The following is a 23,674-nucleotide window of genomic DNA, read 5'->3' as shown; positions in this document are numbered from 1 at the left end:
AGCAAGAATACATTTCACTTAAATAAAAGTTCAGGGCAAACATAGCACTCGGTATATTGTTATGAAGCAAGAGCATGGGCATTGCTTTATTGCAGAATCAGACCTAACAAGGGGTAAGTCACCAAAAGTCCTTCTCCATCCAGGACCTCCTTTTTCACCACTATGAAGGTCAGAGTGCTTCAGCAAAGTTGAACTCCGTCTGTTAGGCTCTGGAAATAGCACCTATAGGAAGCTGGGAGCAGTGTCAGAGCAGAGCTGTAACCACAGAAAAGCCACAGGTGGGTGAAGTACTGTGGTCTTCAGCTCCTCCAAGCTCTGCTCAGATGAACAGTGGGAAACCCCTGTGGACAACCAGTTGAGTCCCTAAAAAACATCCAGCATCACGTGGGAGGTGGGAGGAAGGGGAAATAGGCAGCACCAAACCAGGGACATCTCCAGCGTTTTTAAACAGACCAAATCAGTGTGCTGACACTCCTGCAGGATGGGACCAGGTTCTCAGAGATGAGAGCTTGTGGCTGCAGACACCTGGAGAAAGTCCTCATTCCTGTGACAACTGCTGCAGGGTTCTGGGTGCTTGTGTAGGGCAGACAAAACCTTCTCCTGAGCTCTGGGACATCCAGGAAGCTGCCTGGCACCAAACTGACTGGTCTTGGAAGGAGAAGTTGTGCTTGAAAATGAAAGAGACCAGTGCTTGCCCAGGAGGAGCTGTGACAAAAAAGCCACCCCTTGGGGGCTTTGGGACTGGAAGAAAGAGTGGGAACCCTCTCCTGGCTGAAGGAAGCAAGGCAGAGCAGGAAAGGCTTTCCACTTCAGAGCCCACAGCAGTTCGCTAGTCTGGGATCCTCCTCTTTCTCCATACAGCACATCACTGTGAGCTGAAAGGCAGCTCCAGCTTCTACCTTAGTGTAACCTCACTGAGAAGCACCATGGTAGACCTGCAGCTTTATCAAAAGTGTCACCAGTGGCATCTGATGCCTAATCTCTAAGCCACACCAGCACCACTCCCAGCCAGGTGAGGAGTGGACAGGCTGGGAGGAGAAAGCCACGTGAAGCATCACCAGTGCCACAGCTCAAAACTCATCTCCCCCGACTGCCTCTTCACACTGCTCACTCCCTGCCTCTTCAGCTACTGAAGCAAAGATGACATGGAGAACATGAAGAGGTGGTGGTGGCAGTGTGAAGAGTAAGGACAGACTGCAGTCCTTCTGTGTGTGCCAGACCAGGAGAACTGTTCTCCACAGGGGGGTGGAGAACATTTCAGCCATGAACTTCAGGCTCCAAATTGTGCAAATTCCCAAGGCTGACACCAAGAAACCCCACCTGCGACTCAAAGAAACATTGTAGGAGTGGGCTGCTCTTCAGACAGTAGCACCTTCACTCATCCAGGCGTCTCCTTCCTCCCATGACTGAAGGACGGACCACTTTGAAAAACCAGGGACTCTCCAGGGCCAGGTGTCAACGTGAACTTCAGCTGCCACACTGAACTTGAGGGTAAGGATCAGTTCAACACAGTCAAACACAGTCTGTCCTGCCAGGCCTGGGGAAGGCAGCTGGGCCAGGATTCCCTGCCTTCAGCCTGGCAGGCGCTGCAGCCTTTCCAGAGCTCGCTCATGGCAATTCAATGGCTTTTGTATTGTAGCAGCCTGAAGGAAGATTTCTCTGGATATCCTCCAGGTTCTTAATATCCGCCAGGATCTCATCAATGTTGCTTTCCAGTGTCCGCACCCGGGTCTTCTGCAGTGTGGCTGTTTGCTCCAGCTCCAACATTTCATCCTTCAGCTGACTGCTGCTGGTTTTGGCTTTGCTGAAATTCATCTCAAGCTGCTTCAAGCCATCCTCATCCACAGCACCAGGCTGGTCTGTTGCACAGGAGGAAAACAAGGAAGAGGGAACCTGAGGACTAGATATTTCTAGATACTTCAACTCCATTCTGCTACCCAGCCCGTTTACAGGCATTGGATTATTTTGCTTCCTGCGAAACTCCCAATACCCCTGCCTAGACCCCAGTGGGAACCCGCCTCCATCCATGCTGTACTGCAGCGTCACAAAACCTACTCATTAGATGCAGCAGCTCTTCCAGGGCACTCAATGTCTCCTGCACGACCACCCCTGCCCGTCCAGCTTTGGCATGGACCCTCTGAGCTTCCTGAGCTGTCTGGAGAAGGCAAGGCAGCACATGTAAGGTGATGTCTAGCCCAGAAGTCAAGGGGGAAGAGGGCAAGGTGGGGAGACAGGGACCCACCTCCTGTATCACAGCAGCATCCGCCTCAACCTCCAAGCTCTTCCTCTCAAATTCGCCATCCACTTCCTTGGCCTCGCGTCTTAGAGTGGCCACTGCCTTCTCCAGGGCAAGGACACCATCAGCTGTCTTGTTGGCTTCCACCTTCAGCCGTGTAATCTCCTAGGGAAGGCAAGGACACTTTCAGAGGAGCAAAGCATGGCTGAAATTAGTCTGGGTGCACCAGGGCATGGAGCTGGTGGAAACAGCTTCCTTCTACAGGGACTCAAAATGATCACAGGCTCTCCTGTATCCTTCATATTCTCGCACCACTTAGTTGCTCCAGAGAGTTGTTTCTGTGGCCATGGCTCAACCGCTCCTGCACACATCAGCAAATCCCTGGGGAATTACAACATACATCTGGGAGTTGAACCCACCAACACCAGTTCTGGGAGCTCTATAGTCTGCCACTGACTCAGACTGTGGAAAAATCCCCTTGATCACTGAAAAGTGGCCACAATGAGATGCTACAGAGTTCCTCAAGGGACAAAGGTGCCTGTAGACCTCCACATCCCCACCCCCCCCCAATCATCTACAGCCAACTCTGGTATCTGCAGGATCCACTGTAGTCAAATGTCAGCCCAAGTCAGCACATCAGGTCCACCATAAAGTTGCCAACCACCTCTTCTTCCATGGTTCTCCCTTCCAAACCCTTATCTCCTAGCAACAGCACCAGAGCCTGCCCTCACCTGCTGGATCCCCTTGGTGATCTCCTTTGCTTCCCCTGCTGTGCTTCTGGCCACCTTGGATTCAGAAGCAGCACTGCCCAGGATTGATTCAGCTCGGTCTGTCTTCTCCCTGGCACTTGTGACCATGCTGCTGATAATCGGTAGCCTCCTCATGGCATCTTCAGCTTCCCTTCTTTTGTCAGATGCTTGCAGGTTAAACTCTGAAAGAAACGTGTGTGGAAATGAAGCTGCACTACCTTTGCGAGGTACCACAAGGAAGGGGAAAGAAAGGGTTTCTAGACATTACCCCGGAGGCTCTTCAGGATCTGTTCCACCTCATAGAAGGTGGCATTGCCAGCGCTCACAGCTTGCAGGGCTGTGCTCTTGGCGAGGTTAGCTCGGGAGAGCAGCTGCGTCAGTGCCTGCAATGGGTGAAGAGGACACAAGAGGCAGATGAAGGACATGGTACAGGAACATCAGTCCCAGAGCAGTCTGAAAGGAACTGCACTGTGGGAGAAACCCCATCAGCCTGTTCCCAAGTGCCTGCTGTTGCCCCTGAATCATGGCTGCCGCAGCTTGATTGTCAGCAGAGGCTTGTGCTGGTGCTCCTCAACCAGCTCCAGCCATCCTGAGTTATCTTAGCTATAATCTTCCCAGAAGCAGGTCTTCAGCCTGCCTCATATGGGGGTGATATGCAGGTGAGACCCTGTAGCAGCCGCTCTGCATACACAGTGAGGTCTCCCACTGGCTCCAGAAGACCAGCCCCACGTGGCTGCCTTTCTGAGGAAGGGCACTGTCCTCAGCAGGAAGCAGAGCTGACTCCCCTTTGGCAAACAGGCTAAGATACCAACTAATAGTGGTGTTTTCCACAGGCATCCCACCAAGGCTTTCGCTCACACTGAAGATGACTCAAGCTGCAGCCCCCCAGGCAATCCTTTACCGCTCTCTTGCCCTCTCCCCGTCGCAGCAGCTGCTTGATTTCTTCCTCCCAGCGCCCTGTGCGGCTCTGCAGCTGCCTGTACTGTGCCATGTAGGTGTCCACCAAGCTCAGGAGAGCACTGGCATCCTGCTTCAGCCGGGTTGCCTCCCCCTGAAACACAGAGAAGCAATGACTGCCTGGATGCTCACCAGGAACCACAGCAAGCAGTGATAGATGCATTGCAGCCAGCTATGGGGACAGAAGGGTGGGAGGATGCATATCAAATGGCTCTTCAATGGGGACAGAGCTCTGGAAAGGGCTGAGTCACTGGTAGTGTAGCAGGGAAGGTGTAGGGGAGATCAAAAAGGGATCTCCTGGTCCCACAGGCACAAAGCCCTCACCTCAAAGGACCCAATGTCGGTCTTTGTCAGGCGGGACAGGGAGCTGAGGAGCACCAGGCTGCCCTGATGAGCTTTGTCTGCCTCAGAGGCCATTCCATCAGCCTCAGTCTTCAGGCCTCCAGCCAGCGACTTCAGGTCCTCATACCTGCATGGATGGGAAGTTTAAGAACATGGTACCAGCCAAACTGCCAACCTCCCATCACATTAATGCTGCCTTCTACATTGACTCATTAATGCTCTCCAAGACTTCATGAAGATTTATCATGCAGGGAAAGCAAATTGCAAGCATCCCCTGCATTCCAGCCCCTCTGTCAAACTGGGTGTCTGCTGGTTGCTTGCTCCCAACTCCAGAAACCAAGGGTGCTTCACACCAGCTGAACCCTCACAGGGTCCACAGTGGCTTCAGTAATCCCAATCCTAACCACAGGTTGTTTCCTCCCACACATCCCTGTTCAGCTTCTTAACTTCATTTAGGGCTGTTGCTCACACCCCTCCAGTGGTGTGCAAACTCCCAGCATCATGGTGGGCTCTGGAGAGACACCAGCCCGATCAGAAGAGCCACCCAGGCAACATGGGCTAAATCTACCTTTAGGCTAAACCCAGCCCAGATTTGCAACCACGTGTGAAAGTCATCCCCGGGAGCTTGTTCACACACAGGACATTAAACCCCTTTCCCCAGTCTCTGGCAGGCCTCTGGGAACATTATCATCTGTGGGGTTGGAAGCAGATGCTCCGCAGAGCTGCTCATCAGCATCAGCAATCAAAGTCCATCCAAGTCCCTGCCTGTTTTGCCTCTAACAACACATTTCTGCAACTCAGCTGGGGAGGCAGGGAAGGGGGCACAGACACTTGGCCACCCCCCTCCTCCCTCCCATGCCCCCCAGCTACCTGTGGGTGACCACAGCCCGCACTCACTTCCCTCGCAGCCCTTGCAGGGAGCTGGCTGTGACTGTCTCTCCACCAGCAGCCGTGCGTGCCAACTCCAGTGCCTGCCGCGTGTCCTCCCGTGCTGCCTTCACAGCTTGCTCAATGGTGTTGGCGGCTTGTGCATGGCTGCAAAGCACAGGGGGGTGCTCATGAGAAAGGATTCCCACCCCAGTTTTCTCCACCTTTAGCATTGTATTCAGCAATGCTTTTCCCTTTTAGGAAATACAGCACATTTGAGAAGGGAATGCATATTTTGCTTATCCCTTCTGCATATCCTAGGGGTAGAGGAGCATGAAGGGGAAGAAAGATGCTGCCTGTTCCCACTGGACACCCATGGACCAAACTCTGACCCTAAAGATGCTTCTAAACCACACCCAACTCTACCCTCAAAGGCTACTGAGGACAGCTCTGTAGGGCAGTGAAGCCAGCCCAGCAGCTGTATCTTCCCCTGCTAAAGGGCTGACACAGAGGTTGCAGCAGCTGCAGGCTGGTGGATAGGCAAGGACAACCTAAAAGAACCTTCTGGGTGCCTAGCAGGACCTCAGTCCCCCTTCTCACCTCTCTCTCAGCTGATGGTGGGAGAAACTCACCTGTTGGCCAGTCTCAGAGCCTCCTGGGCCAGCATCAAGAACTGATTTGAGCCCCCGGGAAGGTTTGAAGTGGGAAGGGTCTGGGAAGGGAGGAAGAGAGGCAGAGAGGCATGAGAGCTCTTTCCTACCCTCCATCTGATTCAGCAGTGAGAGGCAACTGCGGCACATTAAACCTCTACAGACCCCCAAAAGCAGCACCTCTCCAGTTCCCAGCCTTACAGGAAGGACCATCAGGATACCTTTAGCACTCACAAAACGAAGGTAATAACTGGAATACATTAAATTCTTCCCTTCCCCATGGGTTTTTTTCAGCTTTAGGCTAAATTAGGAGCATGTTGCATGAGGATGCTCTTACCATCTGACGCAGAGTGGCTCCACTGTGGTCCAGGTCCAGCCTGGCTCTCTCCAGCAGCTGCCGAGTATCCTGCACCTGCATCTCATACTGACCCCCAAGGGACCTCAGCCTCTCCACCGTTGCCTTGATCTCATCCAAGCGGCTCTGGGAAGTGGACCCTTGCCCCTTTATCCTGACCACACGGCTTTCCAGAGACCTGTCAGAAGCTGGTGAGAACGAAAAAGGAAGGCTGAAGAGAAACTCATCACTGAGCAAAAAGGCACAGGCAGCAAAACCCTCCTGATACAGCACAGATGGCCCCATCTGAGGGCAGCAGGTGTGTGGTACCTTGCAGGCTGAGGGCTTCCGCAAGAATGTTCCGCAGCATCTCCTCTGCCACTTGCATCCTCCCGTCCAGCTCCTGGCTCTCAGGCCCACCACCAGCTTGCACCTCTGAGAACAGCAGCTCCAGCTCCACCAGCTGCTGCAGGTACACATCCATCTGCCAACATAGTAGATCAGAACTTAGCCAGCAAGACATCAAACCCACAGTGGAAAGACCAGGGTGAGAACTAGGTCCACTGTCTGGCCAGAGGATGGAGAGCAAAGCAAGGGCTTTCTTTTGATGGGGCACAGCAGGCCGGCAGTACTAGGCCTTTTTTTTCTGTCAGTTGAATTGGGTACAAAATCAAAGCTCAGGCACAGCCTACAAAATTACTTCTCAACCACACCAGGAGGAGATGCTTGAGGAGGACATGCTTGGGGACAAGCATATCGCTGCACTCCCTGCAACTTAGTGGCCCTGGGGCTGGCACAGATGCTCACCTGGGCTTTCACCTGGCCATAGCAAGCCGGGCACTCACTCTCTTCACAGTTGGGACCCTCAAAGCCGGGCTTGCAGATGCAGCTCCCATCACTCCTGCACTTCAGAGGCTCAGCACCAGCCAAGTCACAGGTGCAGGCTGCAGGTCAGAGGGGTACAGGTTCAAAGAAGCCTACCACTCTCAAGTCTCAGCACATCCTTCCATCCACCTCCTGCTTTCCTCCCACCATTTAGCCCTGCCCTCTGGTTCTTGCTTCCTGATCCCACTCTCCAGCCTCAGCTGTTGTAACATCCCTCTTCCCATAAAGCCACTCTATGCTCTGGTGTGGATTTTCTTGCTCATCCCCAGCTCAAGCTGTGCCTGCATCTCACCTCTGCACTTGTCAGCAGGATCAGGGGCCAGGGGGTTCCCAAAGAAGCCGTCTTTGCAGCGGTCACAGTAGAAACCAGCAGTGTTGTAGATGCACTTGAGACACTCGCCCGTCTGGCGATCGCAGTTCCCCACGGCGTTAGGCTCCACGTTGCCATTGCACTGGCATGGCTGGCAGGGCCGGGAAGCTGCTGGGTCTCCAAAATAGCCATCAGCACAGTACTCACAGCTGGCCCCTGGGAAAGGAGAGATGAGGAGAAGCTCATGCTCTTGCCCGGAAGGCAGAGGCTGCCCTGCTTCTTCTGCTCCACAGAAATGGGGGTGGTTCAGCCCAATAAGGTTCGGCACAACAGGTTCTCCACTCTCCTTACTGCCAAAGCCAATGCACAACACACCAGACAGGCTCTCAAAAGCTGTGTAACAACTGACTTCAGGCAAGCCATTTTCTATTCCCATTCCCCACAGACCCTGCCCCGTTTCTCTATTCCCCTCCCTCTCCACCATCCTTTTTCCATTCACATTTTCTGTATAGATAAGAACTTTTCCCAGGGCAGGTAATGTGTGTTTACACAACTCTTGGGGGTGAAATACCCCAGAGAGGCTGGAGCAGCAATGTCATAGGCAAGCCAGGATGAGAAGATGGGATGATCCACCCAGCTGCAAGTATCCTGGCTCACAGATGCCTGCATCTTCCAGTACATAAGGCAGAAGGTCTGGAGAAAGGCAGAGCAGAAGTGGCTTGGAGAAGTGCATTACCAGCAGCTCCAGGAGGGCAGCTGTCACAGATGACCTCCTCACCGCCTGGCACCAGCGAGCAGCCTTGGCCATTGCCACAGGGGCATGCCCTGCAGCTGTGCAGCTGCCGCGGGTCTCGGTAGAAGCCAAAGGGACAGCTGACACTGTTGGCCACATTTTCATCTCCTGAGTAGCATTCACCTGAAGGAGGAAGGAAAGAGCTCAGGGCACTTTGCTCTCACTCCTGGCAGAGCACCCTCCTCCACTTCACCTCCTGGCCACTTTTCACCGGTGGTCATGCCACCCACTGCAGCACAAGCTCCTGTGGTCCAGCATCCTCCACTGGACCCCTCAGGATTTCCATGCCTGCCCATACCCACTTCATTTCTCTGCCCATCAGTGCTTCATTACATGAGAAGGACCATGCCCAGCTCCTGCAATGGGATCCCAGTGAGGCCTCACCGAGAGTCCATCCCAAGGCAGGAAGGCTGGCTATAACCACACAAAGGTGGCTGTATCTCCTTTTTCACAGCTTGTATAGCTCCTAAGGAGGCATGTATTGCATTGTGCCTCCTGTTCAATGCTCAAATATTTGGAAATTCCAGTTCAGACTTGGAAAATACTGAGTTTAACTTTGCATTACTTTGGCTTTACATGACAACACTGTGGGCTATTTTAACAAGGTACATAGTAGATATAGTATGTAGATATTTCTGATGTCTACTCATGCCATAGAATATCACAGATTCATAGCATAGTTTGGTTTAGAAGGGACCTTTAAAGGTCATCTAGTCCAAACCCCCTACAAGGGAGTCCTACCCAAGCAGTAGAGGATGCTTTTTCTCCCTCCAGTGAGCACCATCTAAACCCAATTTGATTCAAATCGCATCTTAACTGTATTTTTGAATGCAGCACTTCTAGGCCTTGGGGCATTTTGTCCAGGATGTTGCCTACACTGCAGCCTCCCAGGTCAATAATCTTGCCCTACTCAGTGCCCCCACACTCCCTACAGCTCTGTTTTCAGGCAGCAGCCCTGTGATCCCATACCCCCACAAGCACAGTGTGGAGATGGCTTCTCTTACCGGTGTCAGGATCACAGATTCCTCCCCCGTGGCAACTGCATGGCACGCAGGTGCTGAAGGGCCCCTGGCTGGGGGCATCTCTGTGGTAGCCAGGGGCACACCTCTCGCAGAACTGTCCCTGGTATCCTGCCGGGCACTCGCAGCGCTCCACCCAGGGAGCGCGCACTCCGGCAGTGGGTTGTGCCGACACCAGGGTGACGTTGTCCAGGTAGCCGGTGCCTGGAGGGAGGTACAGCCGGTCGGTCACCCACACCCAGGTCTCGCGCACATCTCCTGTGTCACTACAACACCCGCAGGCTTTGCTGCCCCCACTGTTGCCATCCTACTCAATCTCTTCATAATTTAATTTTGTCTATCCTAGGGAACTTCTAAAAGTATTATTATTTTTTTAATACCTTTCAGCAAAGGTGTCTCTCTCGGAGACTTTGCATCTCCAGCAGTGAGAAGAAGCTGGCCTTGTGCATGCAAGCTCTCCCTCACTTACTGTACTCCCCAAAGGTGGCTCGGATCCAGAGCGCTGTCAGGTTTCCCAGCAGCCTGCGATATTCAAAGTGATTCAGCCTTGGGCTCCACTTGCTGCTTGGGTGTTCATCCAACCTGCCCGTGGGAGGGGGGAGAAATGAAACCGGTTTCTAAGAAAATGAGATGCTTCATCAAGAACATATGGCAGCCCTCGGCTGTCTCTCTCCTGAGTTTAAGGTTCTGGGAAACCACCTCCACCCATGTGACTGATCCAAGCAAAATATCCAGCCCAACCTTGAAACAGGCTTTTCTACTGCCCCTCTCACAAAGTAACCTCCTCCAGGAGAGAAGCACCCGAGATACATCCAGCCCAAACTGAGCAACTCTTTGCCACGTCCAAGAGACCACAGCTGAATCCAGGAGCACCTTCAAGCTGCAGCCTTTCTTGCTCACACAGCCGCAGATGCCAAGCATCACCCTTTACCTGAACGTGTATGTTTGGCTGACACCACAGGGCAGAACCTTCTCCTGGGGCAAGAAGGGGGCCGTGATTCTCAGGCCATCTCCTTCCAGGACCACATCGTAAGGAGATGGCTGGCGTCCCCCTCGGTCCAGGCGGTAATCAAAGGACAGCATCTGCCCATAGCTCAGCTGCTGGTTCCCGAGGAATTTTGCTGCAAAGGGAAGGAAGGGAAAAAATTAAAGGCTTAAAATCTTGCCTTCCTCCTGAAAGCTCACTTCATGGGATCAGACCAAGCAAAGCAGACATCATCAGCTCAATCCCTCATTCATCCCACACCTACGGGGGGCCACGAAGTATGTAGGTTCTGATCTCCTTGCTGCTATGAAGGCATCCTGATGGCTTGGGGACCACTGAAGTTGGGCTGGGGAGCCGCCTTCATGAATACCTCGCCAGTCTTCTGCACCTGGAGCACCAATAAGGAGCAGTCAGTGGGGGCAGGGAAGGCGTTTCCAGGACTCCAGCAACTTCCTAAAGCTCTCTTTTATCAAACCCTTTGGTTTCCTACCCCTTGACCTCCAAGGGAGCAGCACAAGTATCTCTGTGCTGATACATCTGTAAATAAGTCAGGCTGGGTATAGAGGTTTCCCCCCAGGTGGCAGGAAAGATGCAATAAAGCAGCCCATGGCTCCCTCCCTCCCTTCCCAGCCCCTACTTCTGCCTATGATCAAGCCATCCCACCCATCGAACCACAGCTACTCCAGTGGGGCTGTGAACCAGGCAGCTACTGCATGCTGCTTGTTGAATAAAAGGGATGGCAAACACCCCCAGGAGCCTTAGGGCTTCACCTTGCTGGAAGGTGGAGGTGATGTTGTAGACGCTGTGGTTGTCTGCACTGATACACACAGCTGAGTGTCCATAACAAAAGCAGGGGGAGCATCCTGCAGGGTTTCTGCCATCCAAGTTATAGAAGTTTCTTTTGCACCTGGGAAAGCACAAGAAGGTGACAACATTCAAGTCTGCCCAACAGTCTGACAACATTCCTGCCCAACACAACCAGCCCTCTAACAACAGCTGTGCAACACAGCCATTGCCATGGTTCAAAGTCATCAGCAGGCTGGGATGGTGAGATGAGCACGTGCAGCTGTGGGGGAGATGCAGAACATGCCCCTCAGTAGTCCAGCATGACACCCACCTCTGCTGACACCCACCTCTCGCACCGTGCTCCGGTAGTGCTCGCCTTGCAGACACAGCGGCCGGAGAGGCAGTCCCCTGTGCTGCCAGCTGGGTCACACGCACACTGCAGGCTCCTGCAACAAGGACAGCAGGAAACTCTACCTGGATTTCCAGCTTGGCCTGGGAGCTCAGTGCCCGAGATGTTATACAGGACAGCAGAGACATCCACCCCACAAGTACCAATCCCATGCTAGAAGGGGACAAATAATCACCGAAGCCATCTAAGTAATTCACCTTCAGCAGTATGGGATGCCAGGCTGAGACAGTGCCCAACACTACCACCCCAAAGCACCAGATTCAGCTACAAGAGCAAAGTAAAGCTCTGCTGAGCTCAGTAAGCCCTGGATATGTTTAAAAGACCCCGGCTGAGCTCCAACAGGCAGCAACACCCCAAGGAGGCTCGGGCAGGAGACCGATCATGGCAGACCACCCCTTGCCCCGACCATTTGCTCTCCAAAAGACCAATGGCAGAGTGAAGCAAAGAAGAAGACAGGACACAGCACTGAGGAAGCCAAACCAGAAATGCTTCGAAAGGTGTTTAAACAGGGCTCCCTGCAAAGGAAGGGGTCGATTTTTGCATGCACATCTTTGCATGGGGCCAGTCCTTGTGAGCAGCACTGACACAGCAGGACTGATGTGTGGGCAGGTTTTGTTTGACATCACCTAGCCTGTCTGTTGAATGTCTGACATTATATGGATAACAAAGCAAATGCCTCAGAGAATGGTTAAGCTCAGATTTCGGTGCTATTGTGCAACAGTGAGCTCTGGAGGCTGGAATGGAGGTTCAGCCCTGCTTGAGCCTGCCTTCTCACAGCAAGGTTACCTTAAGGCTATCAGTGTGCTGCCACACACAGACTGCCTCTGCCCTTGCTTTTCAGCCAGCACAGGCTCTTTACAGCGGCTGGAACAGCTCTGGGAACCGGTCCTCCAGCAGTCCCTATGCAACTTATGGTCACCAGCACTTACTGCCCACTCCTCTGGCACCCAGCCTCAGAGAGGGACTCAAAACCTGGTTGGCACTGGTCACATTTCTTGCCCATCACTCCGGGTTTGCAGCTGCACTCGCCATCACTGTTGCACTGTGGGCTGAGGGCACCTGCAGAAAGAGGGCAAGAGGTTTAAATGGACACCTCCCCACACCTGCCCAGCAATGCTGCTACAGGACAGGAGAGCAAAGCGTCACACCATCACTGCAGCAACAACCCAGCAACAGGTATCCCCTTGAGATCCCGGCACAGGGCTGAGACACGAGGTCTGGCTGTTACAGCTGCTTCAGCTTCCCCAGCTGAGGCAGGAGACTTGGAAAAGATAAATCCCTGCAGGCAGTGACCAGATGCCCAGGACAAGGATCCTCTTTCCTGCCATAAAGGTCATTGTGGAGGACAAGACTGAGTCCAGGGCATGAAAACCAAGCACAGAATGTTTTTCTTCTCTGCTAGCCCCTCTGCTAGTAGACATAGGTAGCACTTGATTTGGTGCCTCTACAAGGATTCTATGGGATGAAGGACCATTGCAGAATCTTTGATTTCTAACCATCTAACACATGTAAGCACCAAGGAGAGAGGATGCCAGAGCCAAGGGCCCTGGCCTGCAGCTGGGCCCTCCCTGCATGCCAGCAGGGGTGTCAGACAAGCAGATATTCACCCTCCTCCCACCCCCTTAAGGCCTATTGCTTTGTCCTCTTGCCACCTGTTTTTCTTGTGCAGATGGTGCTTCCAGTGATCTTCCTGCCTTAACAGAGACCAACAGGCATTTCAAAATCTACAGCACCTCAGTGCAAGATATACAAGCTACCTACTGCAGAGCAAGCCAAAACATGATGAGGATGAAGGAGCCATCACATCTACTGTGTAAGCACCGCAAGACCCACAGAAAACAAACACCCCAGTCAGAAATCCCATCCAGTAGCCCTGCAGCCTGCAAAAAGCTGCCGGAGGAGGTGGACAGGCTGAAGGTTCCTATCAGTCCCCAAGCGCCACAGCACTTTGCACCACCTCCACTCTCAAGGTGCAACACTGTGAACTCAGGAACTGTCCCTTCACTTTGACAATGCAACTGAAAGCCTTTGCAGAGCCTGCCAAACACTGTGGCACTGAGGAAGCACCAGCATGACTCAAAGAGCTGGCAAAAGCTGACACTTCAGTGTTAGGGTTTGGCCACTGTCCTTGAGGATGGCAGCTGGAAAGGGAAAGCAGCTCCCTACAGAGCAAATCCTGGTAGGCATCAGCAGGTTCATGGCCACCAGCCAAATATAAGGCAGGGCAGGGCAGAGCAGAGCAGAGCAGGGTCCCTCTCAGTGAGGCAGGTATTGTTGATAGAGGTGCTGGAGGGAAGAGATGCCATCCAGAGGGACCTTGACAGGCTGGAGGAGCGGGCCCATGTGAACTCATGAAGTTCAATAAGGTCAAGTGGAAGGTCCTGTACCTGGGTCAGGGCAATCCCCAGTATCAGTACAGACTGAGGATGGATGAACGGAGAGCAGCTCTATGGAGAAGGACTTGGTGGTACTGGTAGATGAAGAGTTGGACATGAGGCAGCAATATGCATCTGCAGCTCAGGAAGCCAACTGTGTGCTGAGCTGCATCGCCAGCAGCATGGCCAGCTGGTTGAGCGAGGTGATGCTCACCCTCTACTCCACTCTCATGTGACCCCACCTGGAATACTGCCTCCAGCTCTGGGGCCACAGACCCTGCTGGAGTGGCTGCAGAGTGGGCCATTGAAATGGTCAGAGGGCTGGAACACCTCTACTATGGAGAAAGGCTGAGAGCATTGAGTTTGTTCACCCTGGAGAAGAAAAGCCTCCGGGGAGATGTTACTGGGGCCTTTGAATGTACAGAGGGGGATCAATATATAAAGGTGAGCTTCACAAAGGCTTTTAATTGTATTGTAAAAATGAAAGGATAATTCTTCAGCTCACAGTGCTGTGCCTCAGGAGGGGAAATGGTACAAACAGAGACTTTTTACCAGGGCCGGTAGTGACTGAACAAGGGGCAAAGGTTTTAAAATGAAAGACAGAAAGTTTAGATTGGACATAAGGAATAAAAGTTTTATGCTGTGGGTGGTGGGACTTGGAGCACAGCTGTGGCTGCCCCATCCCTGAAATTATTTGAGGCCAGGTTCGATGGGGCTTTGAGGAACCTGCTCTAGTTAAAGGTATCACTGCCCATGGCAGGGGGTTTAGACTAGGTCATCTTTGAAGATCCCTTCCAACGCAAACCATTCTGTGATCATTTCTGGGGGCAGGTGGGTCTCAAAACCTGGACATGGTCTGGAGTTGCTAAGGGGTTCAAAACTCCCAGCACAAAGCAGTGAAACACTCAGGAGGAGGAGGTGCTCCTATGACTTGGGGTGCAGCAACACAGAACTGGGCTCTGTCACCTCCCCAGACGATCCCACCTGGAGTCAAGCCAGCCCAGTTTGTTTCTCCTGCTATGCTCTGGTCAGATGTGTAGGGACCCAAAGGCCAGACCAGTCCATGTGCTCAACAGGGCCTAAGGACACACATGGCAGCAGGCACTCGGCCGGCACTGTAAGCCCTACTACACCTCTGTCCCAACCATGTCCCCGGCAGACAGACACGTACCGTGTGGGTGGCAGCGGCAGGGCAGGCAGCAGTCCTCCTCCCGCTGGCGGAAGAAGCCCTCCTTGCAGCGCTCACAGCGGGCACCCTCCGTGTTGCCCAGGCAGCCAAGGCAGCGGTACCCATTGCCTGTCTGCCTCAGGAGGTCCCAGTCGAAGATGCACTGCCTGGACATCCCGTTGCAGTCACACACTGGGGAGAGGAAAGGGACACCTCAAATGATGCTTAGAGATGAGGGTATCAGCCACAAAGCCATAAGCCCACCCTGATGGCCAAGGAACAAGCCCAGGTAATGCAAAAGTCTCCTTCTTGCTCTGGTAATAACAAGCCCTGTCCCCATGTCTCTGAACTTGTCCACCAGACACCCATGTGCCACTGCTGCCCATGCTGTGCCCTGCATCCCTTCACTTTGGAGTGATGCCCAATTTCACTGCCAAAACAGCTCAGGATGGCCACCCCCCACAGGCCAAGGAGCCCCACTCCACAGCACAACATGGCTTCGTGGAGGCCTTACAACACAAAAAAGTCTTTGAGTAAGCAGGGGTGGCAAAAAAACAAAACAAACCAAACCAAAAAAAAACCAACCCAACCCAAACTTGGGTTGTCCTGAGAAAAGCATGAGTAATCTTGATGATCTTGAGAACTTGATGATCTTAAGGTCCTTTCCAACCCTAACTATTCTATGATTCTATGAATCTTACTGGTGACTTCAGGGAAAAGGGAAGGATCCCTTAGGTTATGTTTTGCTTCACCCAGCCTCTAACCAGGAGTGAGCCCAGAAAGAAAAGCTCAGCCAACATCCACCAGGTCTCTCCATCCAGGCTGGCAGCACAAGTGTCCTCCCAGCCAAGTGCAGGGGTGATAAGGAGGGGTTTGTGACCAGAGGAGCTTGGCAGAAGTGTGCCAGCCAACAGGCAGATTAAAACAAAAAGAAGGTTTTGGCAGGATTACACAGGTCATCTCACCCACCCTGCCCAGGAAACAAAGCTGCAGCTGCCCACATCACTGCATGACAGATGCCAGGAAGAACAGGCATGGGATTTTGCATCCTAGCACAACCAGGACAGACAGGGCCTCTGAAGAGCGCGCTCCAGCACTCTTCATTGTCTTGCCCAGGTCTTCTCCTGAATCCATCTCTCACCTATTTGGCAAACCCTCAGCGGCCAGTACTAGAGTGTTTAAATCCAAGAACCTTTATCTCAGATGAGCTCCTCAGTGCCACTGAGGAGAGCAGGCACAGTTGAAAGAATAGTTGGCAAAGACAAGCACAAGAAAAACACCCTGAGGGAAAAGGCAGTTTCTGCAGGGATACAGAGCTTGCTGATGAAACGATCCAAACTACCCCAGCTCAGGTCACCTCTGACAGCACAGGGAGGTGGAGGAGATCTAAAAGCAAGCAGAAACCTGCAGCATGGATGCAGGCAGCACATTGTACTTGACACCCGTGCAGGCTCCTCCTTTCAGCACTCCTGGAAGAGCTTAGCCAGAGGATACAAGTTCCTGCCCTCTGCATCTGTGATTGCAGGGACCAGGCACAAGCTGCTGTGCTCATCGCCCAAGCATGCACCCTGGGCACCGCCCGCACCCTCGCACACACCCATGAACACCCGCATACCAGAGGAAGGTGTTCAGCCAAGCCTGCTGCCAAGAACAGGGGTGACCTCATGTGCCAGCAAACATGGGGAGAGATATTCCTAGCTCTGGCAAACATGGCTCTTTCCTTGCAGCCTGGCTGCTAGGAGACCAGGAAGGTCTTCTGCTACCCCAGCCTGCAGGGAGAGGACTTATAGGTGCAGAAGTCCTGTCTTTTAGGGTATGAGAAAGCATCTAGAGGCTCAGGGGACATCACCAGTGACCAGACAACATGAACATCCCACCAAGAGGAGCAGCACAGGACTTTCTCAAGCCATCTGTGCTCACCTTCACAGACAGACGGCTTGGGGTCAGTCCCACCCCCCTATCCCTCCACACTAAAGCTTGTTGGAAGTGACACATAAAGATCATTGAGTTAAACCCCATCCATGTATCACCCTAAATCTACGTAATCTGGAGGATTTACTGAGTTGATGAATTACAGGCATGAGCACCATTCCCCCAGGGAACAAAAACCCTTTTGCAGGTCTTGCTCTAAGGCTGCAGCACGTTCAGTCTGCTCTCCAGCCCTGGCATGGATTCAGGTCTAATCAGAAGCCATTTAAGATGGTGTTGTAGATTAGTGCCACCACCCCACGGGTGTCTATGTTCCTGTTGCTGGTCTTCTGGAAACCTGAGCTCAGGCAGGTTAATCCTTACCAAGAGTGGGGCGCTGGAGTTGCTAATGAGACAGAGCACTCGGGACCAACTGAGGACAGGATCATTTTTGTGTCCAAGTGCCCTGAGATTTCCCAGACAGCTGTGAAGAACAGGCTTCACAGAGGAGAAGCTTTGCAGCTGGATGTCTTTAGGGCTGTGTTAGGATGAAGGAGACCTGTGGCATGCATCCAGCAGGACATCACTCCCTCAGTTCCTGCCCAGCTAAATGAAGTGCAAAAAATGTTTTCTGTGTTGAGACAAATTCCCACATCAGAAAGACTTGGAGAAGCAGACAGGCAGCTCTGCACCTCTGAAATGGCCTTAAATTCACAAGACCAGAAAATGAGGTTGGCCCTGGGTCTGCAAGGAACAGAACCCAGAGCCCTGTGCATATGAGCTGGTCTGCAAAGACTACTCCTTTTATCAAGAGAACAACAGAGCTTTGCACACAACAAAGGCTCCACGACAACACAAGCCATTCCCTGCTCTGTGCTTTTGGGTCAATGACCCACCAGGCTGTCCCATCTGTTACTCTCAGTCCTGGGTTTCCCCATCACCCAACTCCACAGCTTTCTCAGTGCAGGAAGATCTGCCTGGAGCTCCCGGGGCTCCGTCAGCATCAGCAGGGACAGACCATGCACCAGGAAACAAAAGCTGCCATTTGGTGTCTCCTTTCCAACACACCAAATCGGACACCTCATCAGCACATCTGACCTCCACTCCCCAGCTCTTCCCTGAACCCTGGGACACCCCTTCAGCCATCATGTGCAGGCACACCACTAAGGCAAACACACTTGCTTGGGCAAAGCTCTGCACAGGTCAGAGTACAAGCACCCTGACCTCTGCCACTCGACCAGATCATACATGAACCCAATTTGACTCAAACATTTGCAAGCAAAACAGGATCGTGTGTGCTAATTACAAGCACACATCCAGCACCACAGAACAGCATGGGAGACTAATTTACACCTCCCAAACAAACTCAGAAAGTCTGCTGCAGCAGAAGCGCATGGCCACTTATTGGCTGTCCCTTTTACGTATGTGTAGAAAGAGGTTCAAGAGTCCATGGAAAAGCAGCAACCTACACGCTGCCAGGAAGGAGCAACTGCAACATCAGTATTTTAAAACTTGTGTGCAATTAAGGCTGCTATAATAATTCTCCAAGCAGCACGTAAAGCCAATCAGGTCTTTAAAAAAAAACACACCAGCCCCCCAAAACCCACCCCAAACCCAAAACAACAATTACAAAACAAACCACCGAAACACAACAGAGAACACCCAGACACACTGAAAAAAAAAAACAACACAAAACAAAGCCCAAAATAAAACAAACAAACAAAAAAAAGACAAAACAAAAAGCCACAAAAAAAAACCCCAAAAAACCCACAAAACCCCCACTTATTCAGTACTTTCCCGCCCATCACATTGCACTGCACTTAGAACGGATGAAAGACCAACTTCACTCCAGTGAGCGTGTTTCAGAACATGAGTACTGCAAACAAAATAAATTGAAGTATCTCAGTATTTACAAAATCCACACTAAACCAATTTTGACCAAGCATACCCAACTCCAGACTATGACCAACACAACTGGTACTGAACTACCACTGGGCTGAACATGCTTAAACATCCTTGCACTGCACCCTCCGCTGCAACTGCACGTGCAAGAGGGAACTGCATTTATAAAGCTTGCCATCGGTCTGTGTTCCATGGGAGACTCCCGCCTCCCACAGTGGGCAGCTTGCGAGCCCCACGGACTCACACAAAATACACACACCACACACACTGCAACAGGAAGCAGGATCCTGGATGCCACCAGCTCTTCCTCAGGCTTAGAGAAGGTTTTGGCTACAGCAGCAGTGGGCAGATCAGCCACCCGCTCCCTGGGCGATGCTCATGCTCACACCCGAATCCCACCCAAGTAGCAAGGCTTTATACAGAAAGCGATAAAGTAATTGCACATAAATAGTTCTTTAAAGGGGATGCCAGTGAAAAAATAAAGTCTAAATGCTCACGGGATATTTAACCCTGGAGGGAATTTACGGAAAAGAACCTACTAAAAGGTCCAATTTTAATCCCAAAGGCGGGAGGGGATAGGACCCTAGCAGGGTGCTGCAGCACCCAGACGGCTCCCAGTTACTGGCCCTGGAGCAGGGATGCGAGCAAAGCCGCTGGCGGGACCGCACATCAGCGTGAAAGCAGGAACCGCCGACCCTCCCGGAGCCTCACCTTCCTTGCTGGTGCCCAGGGCTGCGGGCAGGACAGCCGCCACGAGGCAGCAGAGGGGCAGGAGCCAGGACCCAGCCATTCCTTGTGCTGGGGAGCACGGGGCGCCCGCTGCAGCAGGGATGCAGGGCTCGCGCCGGCTGCCTTTTTTCCGCGTGGTTTTTATCGGCTGCTCCACCTGAGTCACTCCCCACAGGAAGAGAGCGTGTGCCGTGGGCTGACTCACCCGGCCCGAGAGCCCAGCCCAGCCCAGGCGGTACGGGCAGGAGCCCTCACACGCACCCCATAGGCGCATCGACGGGATCTCCTGCCCGCACCTTCCATGAGGGGGGTTAGCTCACAGGGAAAGAGAAACCGCAGCCCCTGCAGACACCCCTCCTGCCCTTGCGGCTCTCCACCTCTATCCCACCCCCTGCCGCTGCCTCCAAGGGCAGGGCACCGGTGCTGGCGGCGGAGAACCGGGCTGCCCGGGCATGCAGGCAGCTTGCAGGGAGCTAACTGGAACACGATGAGCTCATGAGAAGCCTCAGGAGGGTGGACGAGGAGTGCCTGCTCACCAGGTCCAGACAACCAACCTGCAAGAGCAGAGCTCAAAACCAGCCAGAAGTGACTAGAAGGACCCAGAGCAAAGGGCTACTGGGGTGAAGAAGACCTCAAGGACAGCTTAGATATGTACTCAGAAAGCAGATCTATCGGGACTTATAAGGACAAGCATCAAGTTCAGGAAATCCCCAGATTGGAGGGTGGAGGCCCAGAATCATCACGTTTGTCTGCTTTTACTCCCTTACTTACTGTCATGGGACACCTACTGTCACAAATGACTGCAAGGGATCCATGAGCATCTTTAGATAGAATGAAGGCACCTAACAAATTTGTACCCCCATCTAAGACAAGTTGCCTTTCAGGTCACTTTCTGCATTAGGGTCTGAAACTCAACACAACGGGTGCTGATAGTCTGCTCCTTCCAGAGCTAACAAACCTCTGGTGATTAACATTTAGGTTCTCATCTTTGTCTCTGACGCTGCCCAACAGCCTCCAGACAGTCGTGCACCTGGAGCTGACTCAGAGGGCTTTCCTCCTGGTGATCTCATGGGTGCAGCCAGGCTGAATTCACCGTATCTCCACCAAGCTTACCTGGCTCCACTGACTGAGTCAACACTCTTCTATAAACAAACTGTTTCCTCTTAATTTCACACACTGGATCTCATTATAGCTCACACCAACAAAGGCAGCTTTATGAATATGCCGGTGGCATGCTGGGGTTTGGCACCCAAGGTTGTCATATCTGACTTTTTGTTTTCTTTTTAAGAGTGAGATGAAGCCACTTGTAGTGTTCACAACAATTTGGCAGCTCTTAGGGTCTGCGTATTCCTCTAAGGAAATACACTTAATCCCTTCTGCTCTGAACTATGTCGTTTGCCCCAAACACCTCTGCTACATCCTTCCCACCCACCGACACTCAGGAAACTCATCTCCTTCAGCAGCACAGTACAGCAATTCCCTTGGACCTTGACCCAGTTCAAGTTCTTGGCTGATTTCTCTCTTTGAAAACCAGTTCTGACCATCAGGAAAGTGTTCCCTGATGTGGCTCCTCTGTATTATCCCTTCTATTTCACTGTTACCACCCCACCTCTTACTTCACTTGTGCAAACAAGGAACTCATCCAGCTCTCTCTCCAGTCATTTTTGCATACTTACTTAGGTTACTCTTACCTTGTCATCCTTCCACCATTCTTCAAGATTACCTCTGAAAGCCACATGAATGCATGCTATGAGACTATCAAAAATGTATTTTCTGGAGCCCTGATTTTCTAAACACACCAGATTTGGAGCAAACAGATGTCCACCACCCTCCACAGAGCAAATGTTGGGACCCTTGGGACCTGCCTGCTGATTGTGATGGGGATCAGCATGTTGGCACACACACAGAGTGTGTTTTACCTACCACCATTTTGTCTGATCCCAAAAGTTAAGCAGAGTCAGGTTTGGGTCTTCTCTGGGATTAGACGATGATACGGGAAGACCAAGAGGTTTTCCCCAAGGCTGGACAGTCATGAGTGGCAGGGCGTGTGGGACAGTATGGGTGAGTATCTAGTCCACTGGACCCCTCCAGTGCTTTGGAAACATTGGAGATGGAAGGCAGCTGTATGGAGTCCCCAGCAACAAGTTGCAGTAACTGCTGGAGGGGACAGTGAATTATTTTGAGCCTGGTGGGCCCATGGCACTTCAGGTCATCAGGGCAGAGATGCAACATAGAGATGGACTCATGATCGAGGGGTGGACTTAGCAATGGACATTATTGCCCAGGTTATTCACAAGTGTGAACACTGCACACAGCCTCTCCTGCTCTGAAAGACTGTTACAAGAGATGGAGCCTGACATTATGGACCAGATGGACTCAGCAGCTTTATAGGGACTGGTCCATGCACTAAGATAAGAGTGCGCTGGTATATTGTTTGGTCAGGCAGGGGGGGCGAGTTATCGGTTGGCTGGTGCTGAGGTGTTGTATTCTCTTCCCCTGTTATTTAATTTATCATTATTATTGGCGGTAGCAGCAGTGATTTGTGTTATACCTTAGTTACTAAACTGTTCTTATCTCAACCCGTGGGAGTTGCATTCTTTCTGACTCTCCTCTCAGTCCCTCTGGGAGTAGGGGGAGGGCGGGAGTGCGTGAACAAGCTGTCTGGCTGGGGTTAAACCAGGACAAAATCTTACTTTTGAGAGTGAGCAGAAGCATAAGCAATGGGAGGCATGAAAGAGTAGTGGTGCTCATCAGACACTGCAATGAATCAGTATTTCTTCACTAGAGAAGCCAGCTCTTTACATTTGCAACATAAAGAGTCCTTGTGAGGATGCCCTATGCTCACTCTTCATAACGGAACTAAGCAAGCTGCTACTGCAAGGAGACCATCACAGTGGCTAGCAGGTTTATCAGTCCTTGAGGACATGGCCATGGCAGAATTTATCACTCCAAAGATAGTCTGAATCCACATAATATTCTGAATTTCACTGGTGGTTGCCAGTGGCAAGTGATGGATGTGTGAAAGCCCTAGAGTAATAGGGCTTTTATTGTTTTATTGATGTAACTAAGGGAGAAAACCTGTTTTGGTCGCTCATGGTAGATAAAGAACCTCAGGACATCATACATATCCTTGCAGCCCAGCTCATCCCTGGCACCCCTAAGCCTCCCTCTTCAAGGAATCTTATGAGCTGCAACATCCTCCTGTAACTTCAGCTCTGGAACGCTTCTGCAGGCAACCTTTGCTTCTCCTTCAGGGTTTGTTGAGTGGCTTATCTCAAGCTATTCTCTGTTTGCTTGCCCAGTGCTCTTGCCACTACATGCACACACCTACTTACCACCAGCCTCTTCCAGCCTGAGGAGTTCCTCCCTCAGTCTGGCAGCAGACCTTTATCCTGCCAGCAGACCTTCTTTATCCTGCCAGCCATGACTTCCCTGGCATGGAAAATCAGGGGTCCTACCACACCAGTATTACCAAATGCACAGCACAGCAATCAAGCCTGGACTTGAGTCCCCCCTCTGCCAGTTTGGTGTCCTAGGCTTCTCAAAGCAGGCTTAGGGCCAGCAGGTCAAGCCACCTCCCCCATGAGTGCATGGAGGTGTTACCTTGACACAGTGCTATTCCCACATGGACGATCTGTTTTATAACCCAGGATTTAAAGCACAGTGATATTATCAGTTGACCATTTGGAAAGAAAAAAAAATAATAAAAGCACATACCTCCTCATTGCTCAGGAACACATGGGCTTCCCTCTGGCGCATTTTGGGTTTATGGCTGGTTTTGGTGGGTCTAGAGGAAATTAGACAGCTGCAGGCAGCCATTGCTCAGGGGTGGCCAAACTCCAGCTGTCCATCAGGGACACTGGAACAGATATCCAGGCAGAGACAGAGTCAGGCAGTGGGATGTACGGTTCATGGGGGAGCACTGCCCTGCCCAGGTCACAGCAGCAGTGGTGGTGGTGAGCAAGCGGGGCAGGGCACCAGTAGCGGCGCAGCAAGGAAGTGCTCTCATGTCTGTCCTTGCCTTGCCTAGGCCCTGCCTGTACCAGCAAGGGAGCAAGACAGACACATAGAGATAAGGGAAGAAAGCACTGCCGTCCCACCTCTCTGCTGGTTTTCGCTGGGCACCTCCATGGGATTTTGTTTTTATGTGGCACTGCTGATGTTTGTCAGGTGTGGCCCCACTGAAGGTACTGGCCCAGCAGTTACCTAGAAAGATGAACCAGAATGTGGTCTAAGACACCAGGGCTATAGATGGGGAGCATAGGACACT

General features: G+C 52.2%; 1 protein-coding gene across 4 annotated transcripts; it reads right to left on the bottom strand.

The window, feature by feature from the left end:
• Positions 1 to 1,331: 1,331 nt before the first annotated feature.
• LAMC2 (laminin subunit gamma 2) lies at positions 1,332 to 19,661 on the bottom strand. Of its 4 annotated transcripts, none has more exons than XM_061345699.1 (23): positions 19,387 to 19,635; positions 14,869 to 15,057; positions 12,252 to 12,381; positions 11,261 to 11,359; positions 10,898 to 11,034; positions 10,393 to 10,515; positions 10,074 to 10,263; positions 9,612 to 9,724; positions 9,128 to 9,346; positions 8,067 to 8,246; positions 7,313 to 7,546; positions 6,943 to 7,079; positions 6,466 to 6,619; positions 6,139 to 6,344; positions 5,784 to 5,863; positions 5,182 to 5,319; positions 4,267 to 4,411; positions 3,887 to 4,036; positions 3,254 to 3,368; positions 2,968 to 3,167; positions 2,243 to 2,401; positions 2,056 to 2,155; positions 1,332 to 1,859 (listed from the first exon to the last, which is right to left on the bottom strand). In XM_061345699.1, the coding sequence occupies exons 1-23, from the start codon at positions 19,463 to 19,465 to the stop codon at positions 1,609 to 1,611; spliced, it is 3,528 nt and encodes a 1,175-aa protein (XP_061201683.1). In that variant the 5' UTR covers positions 19,466 to 19,635; the 3' UTR covers positions 1,332 to 1,608. The 4 variants fall into 4 exon arrangements, with proteins under 4 accessions (XP_061201683.1, XP_061201686.1, XP_061201685.1 ...); XM_061345702.1 differs by lacking the exon at positions 19,387 to 19,635 and adding an exon at positions 12,975 to 13,012 and having other exon boundaries at positions 14,869 to 14,980; XM_061345701.1 differs by lacking the exon at positions 19,387 to 19,635 and adding an exon at positions 12,975 to 13,079 and having other exon boundaries at positions 14,869 to 14,971.
• Between the last annotated feature and the right edge of the window lie 4,013 nt (positions 19,662 to 23,674).

This window comes from Neopsephotus bourkii, unplaced genomic scaffold, assembly GCF_033783945.1.
Source record: "Neopsephotus bourkii isolate Nb327-2 ecotype Australia unplaced genomic scaffold, CSIRO-AGI_Nbou_v1 NB_234, whole genome shotgun sequence".
NCBI lineage: Eukaryota > Metazoa > Chordata > Aves > Psittaciformes > Psittacidae > Neopsephotus > Neopsephotus bourkii.
Note: the sequence above shows the minus strand (reverse complement) of the source record. Positions and strands in the feature narration are given on the sequence as shown.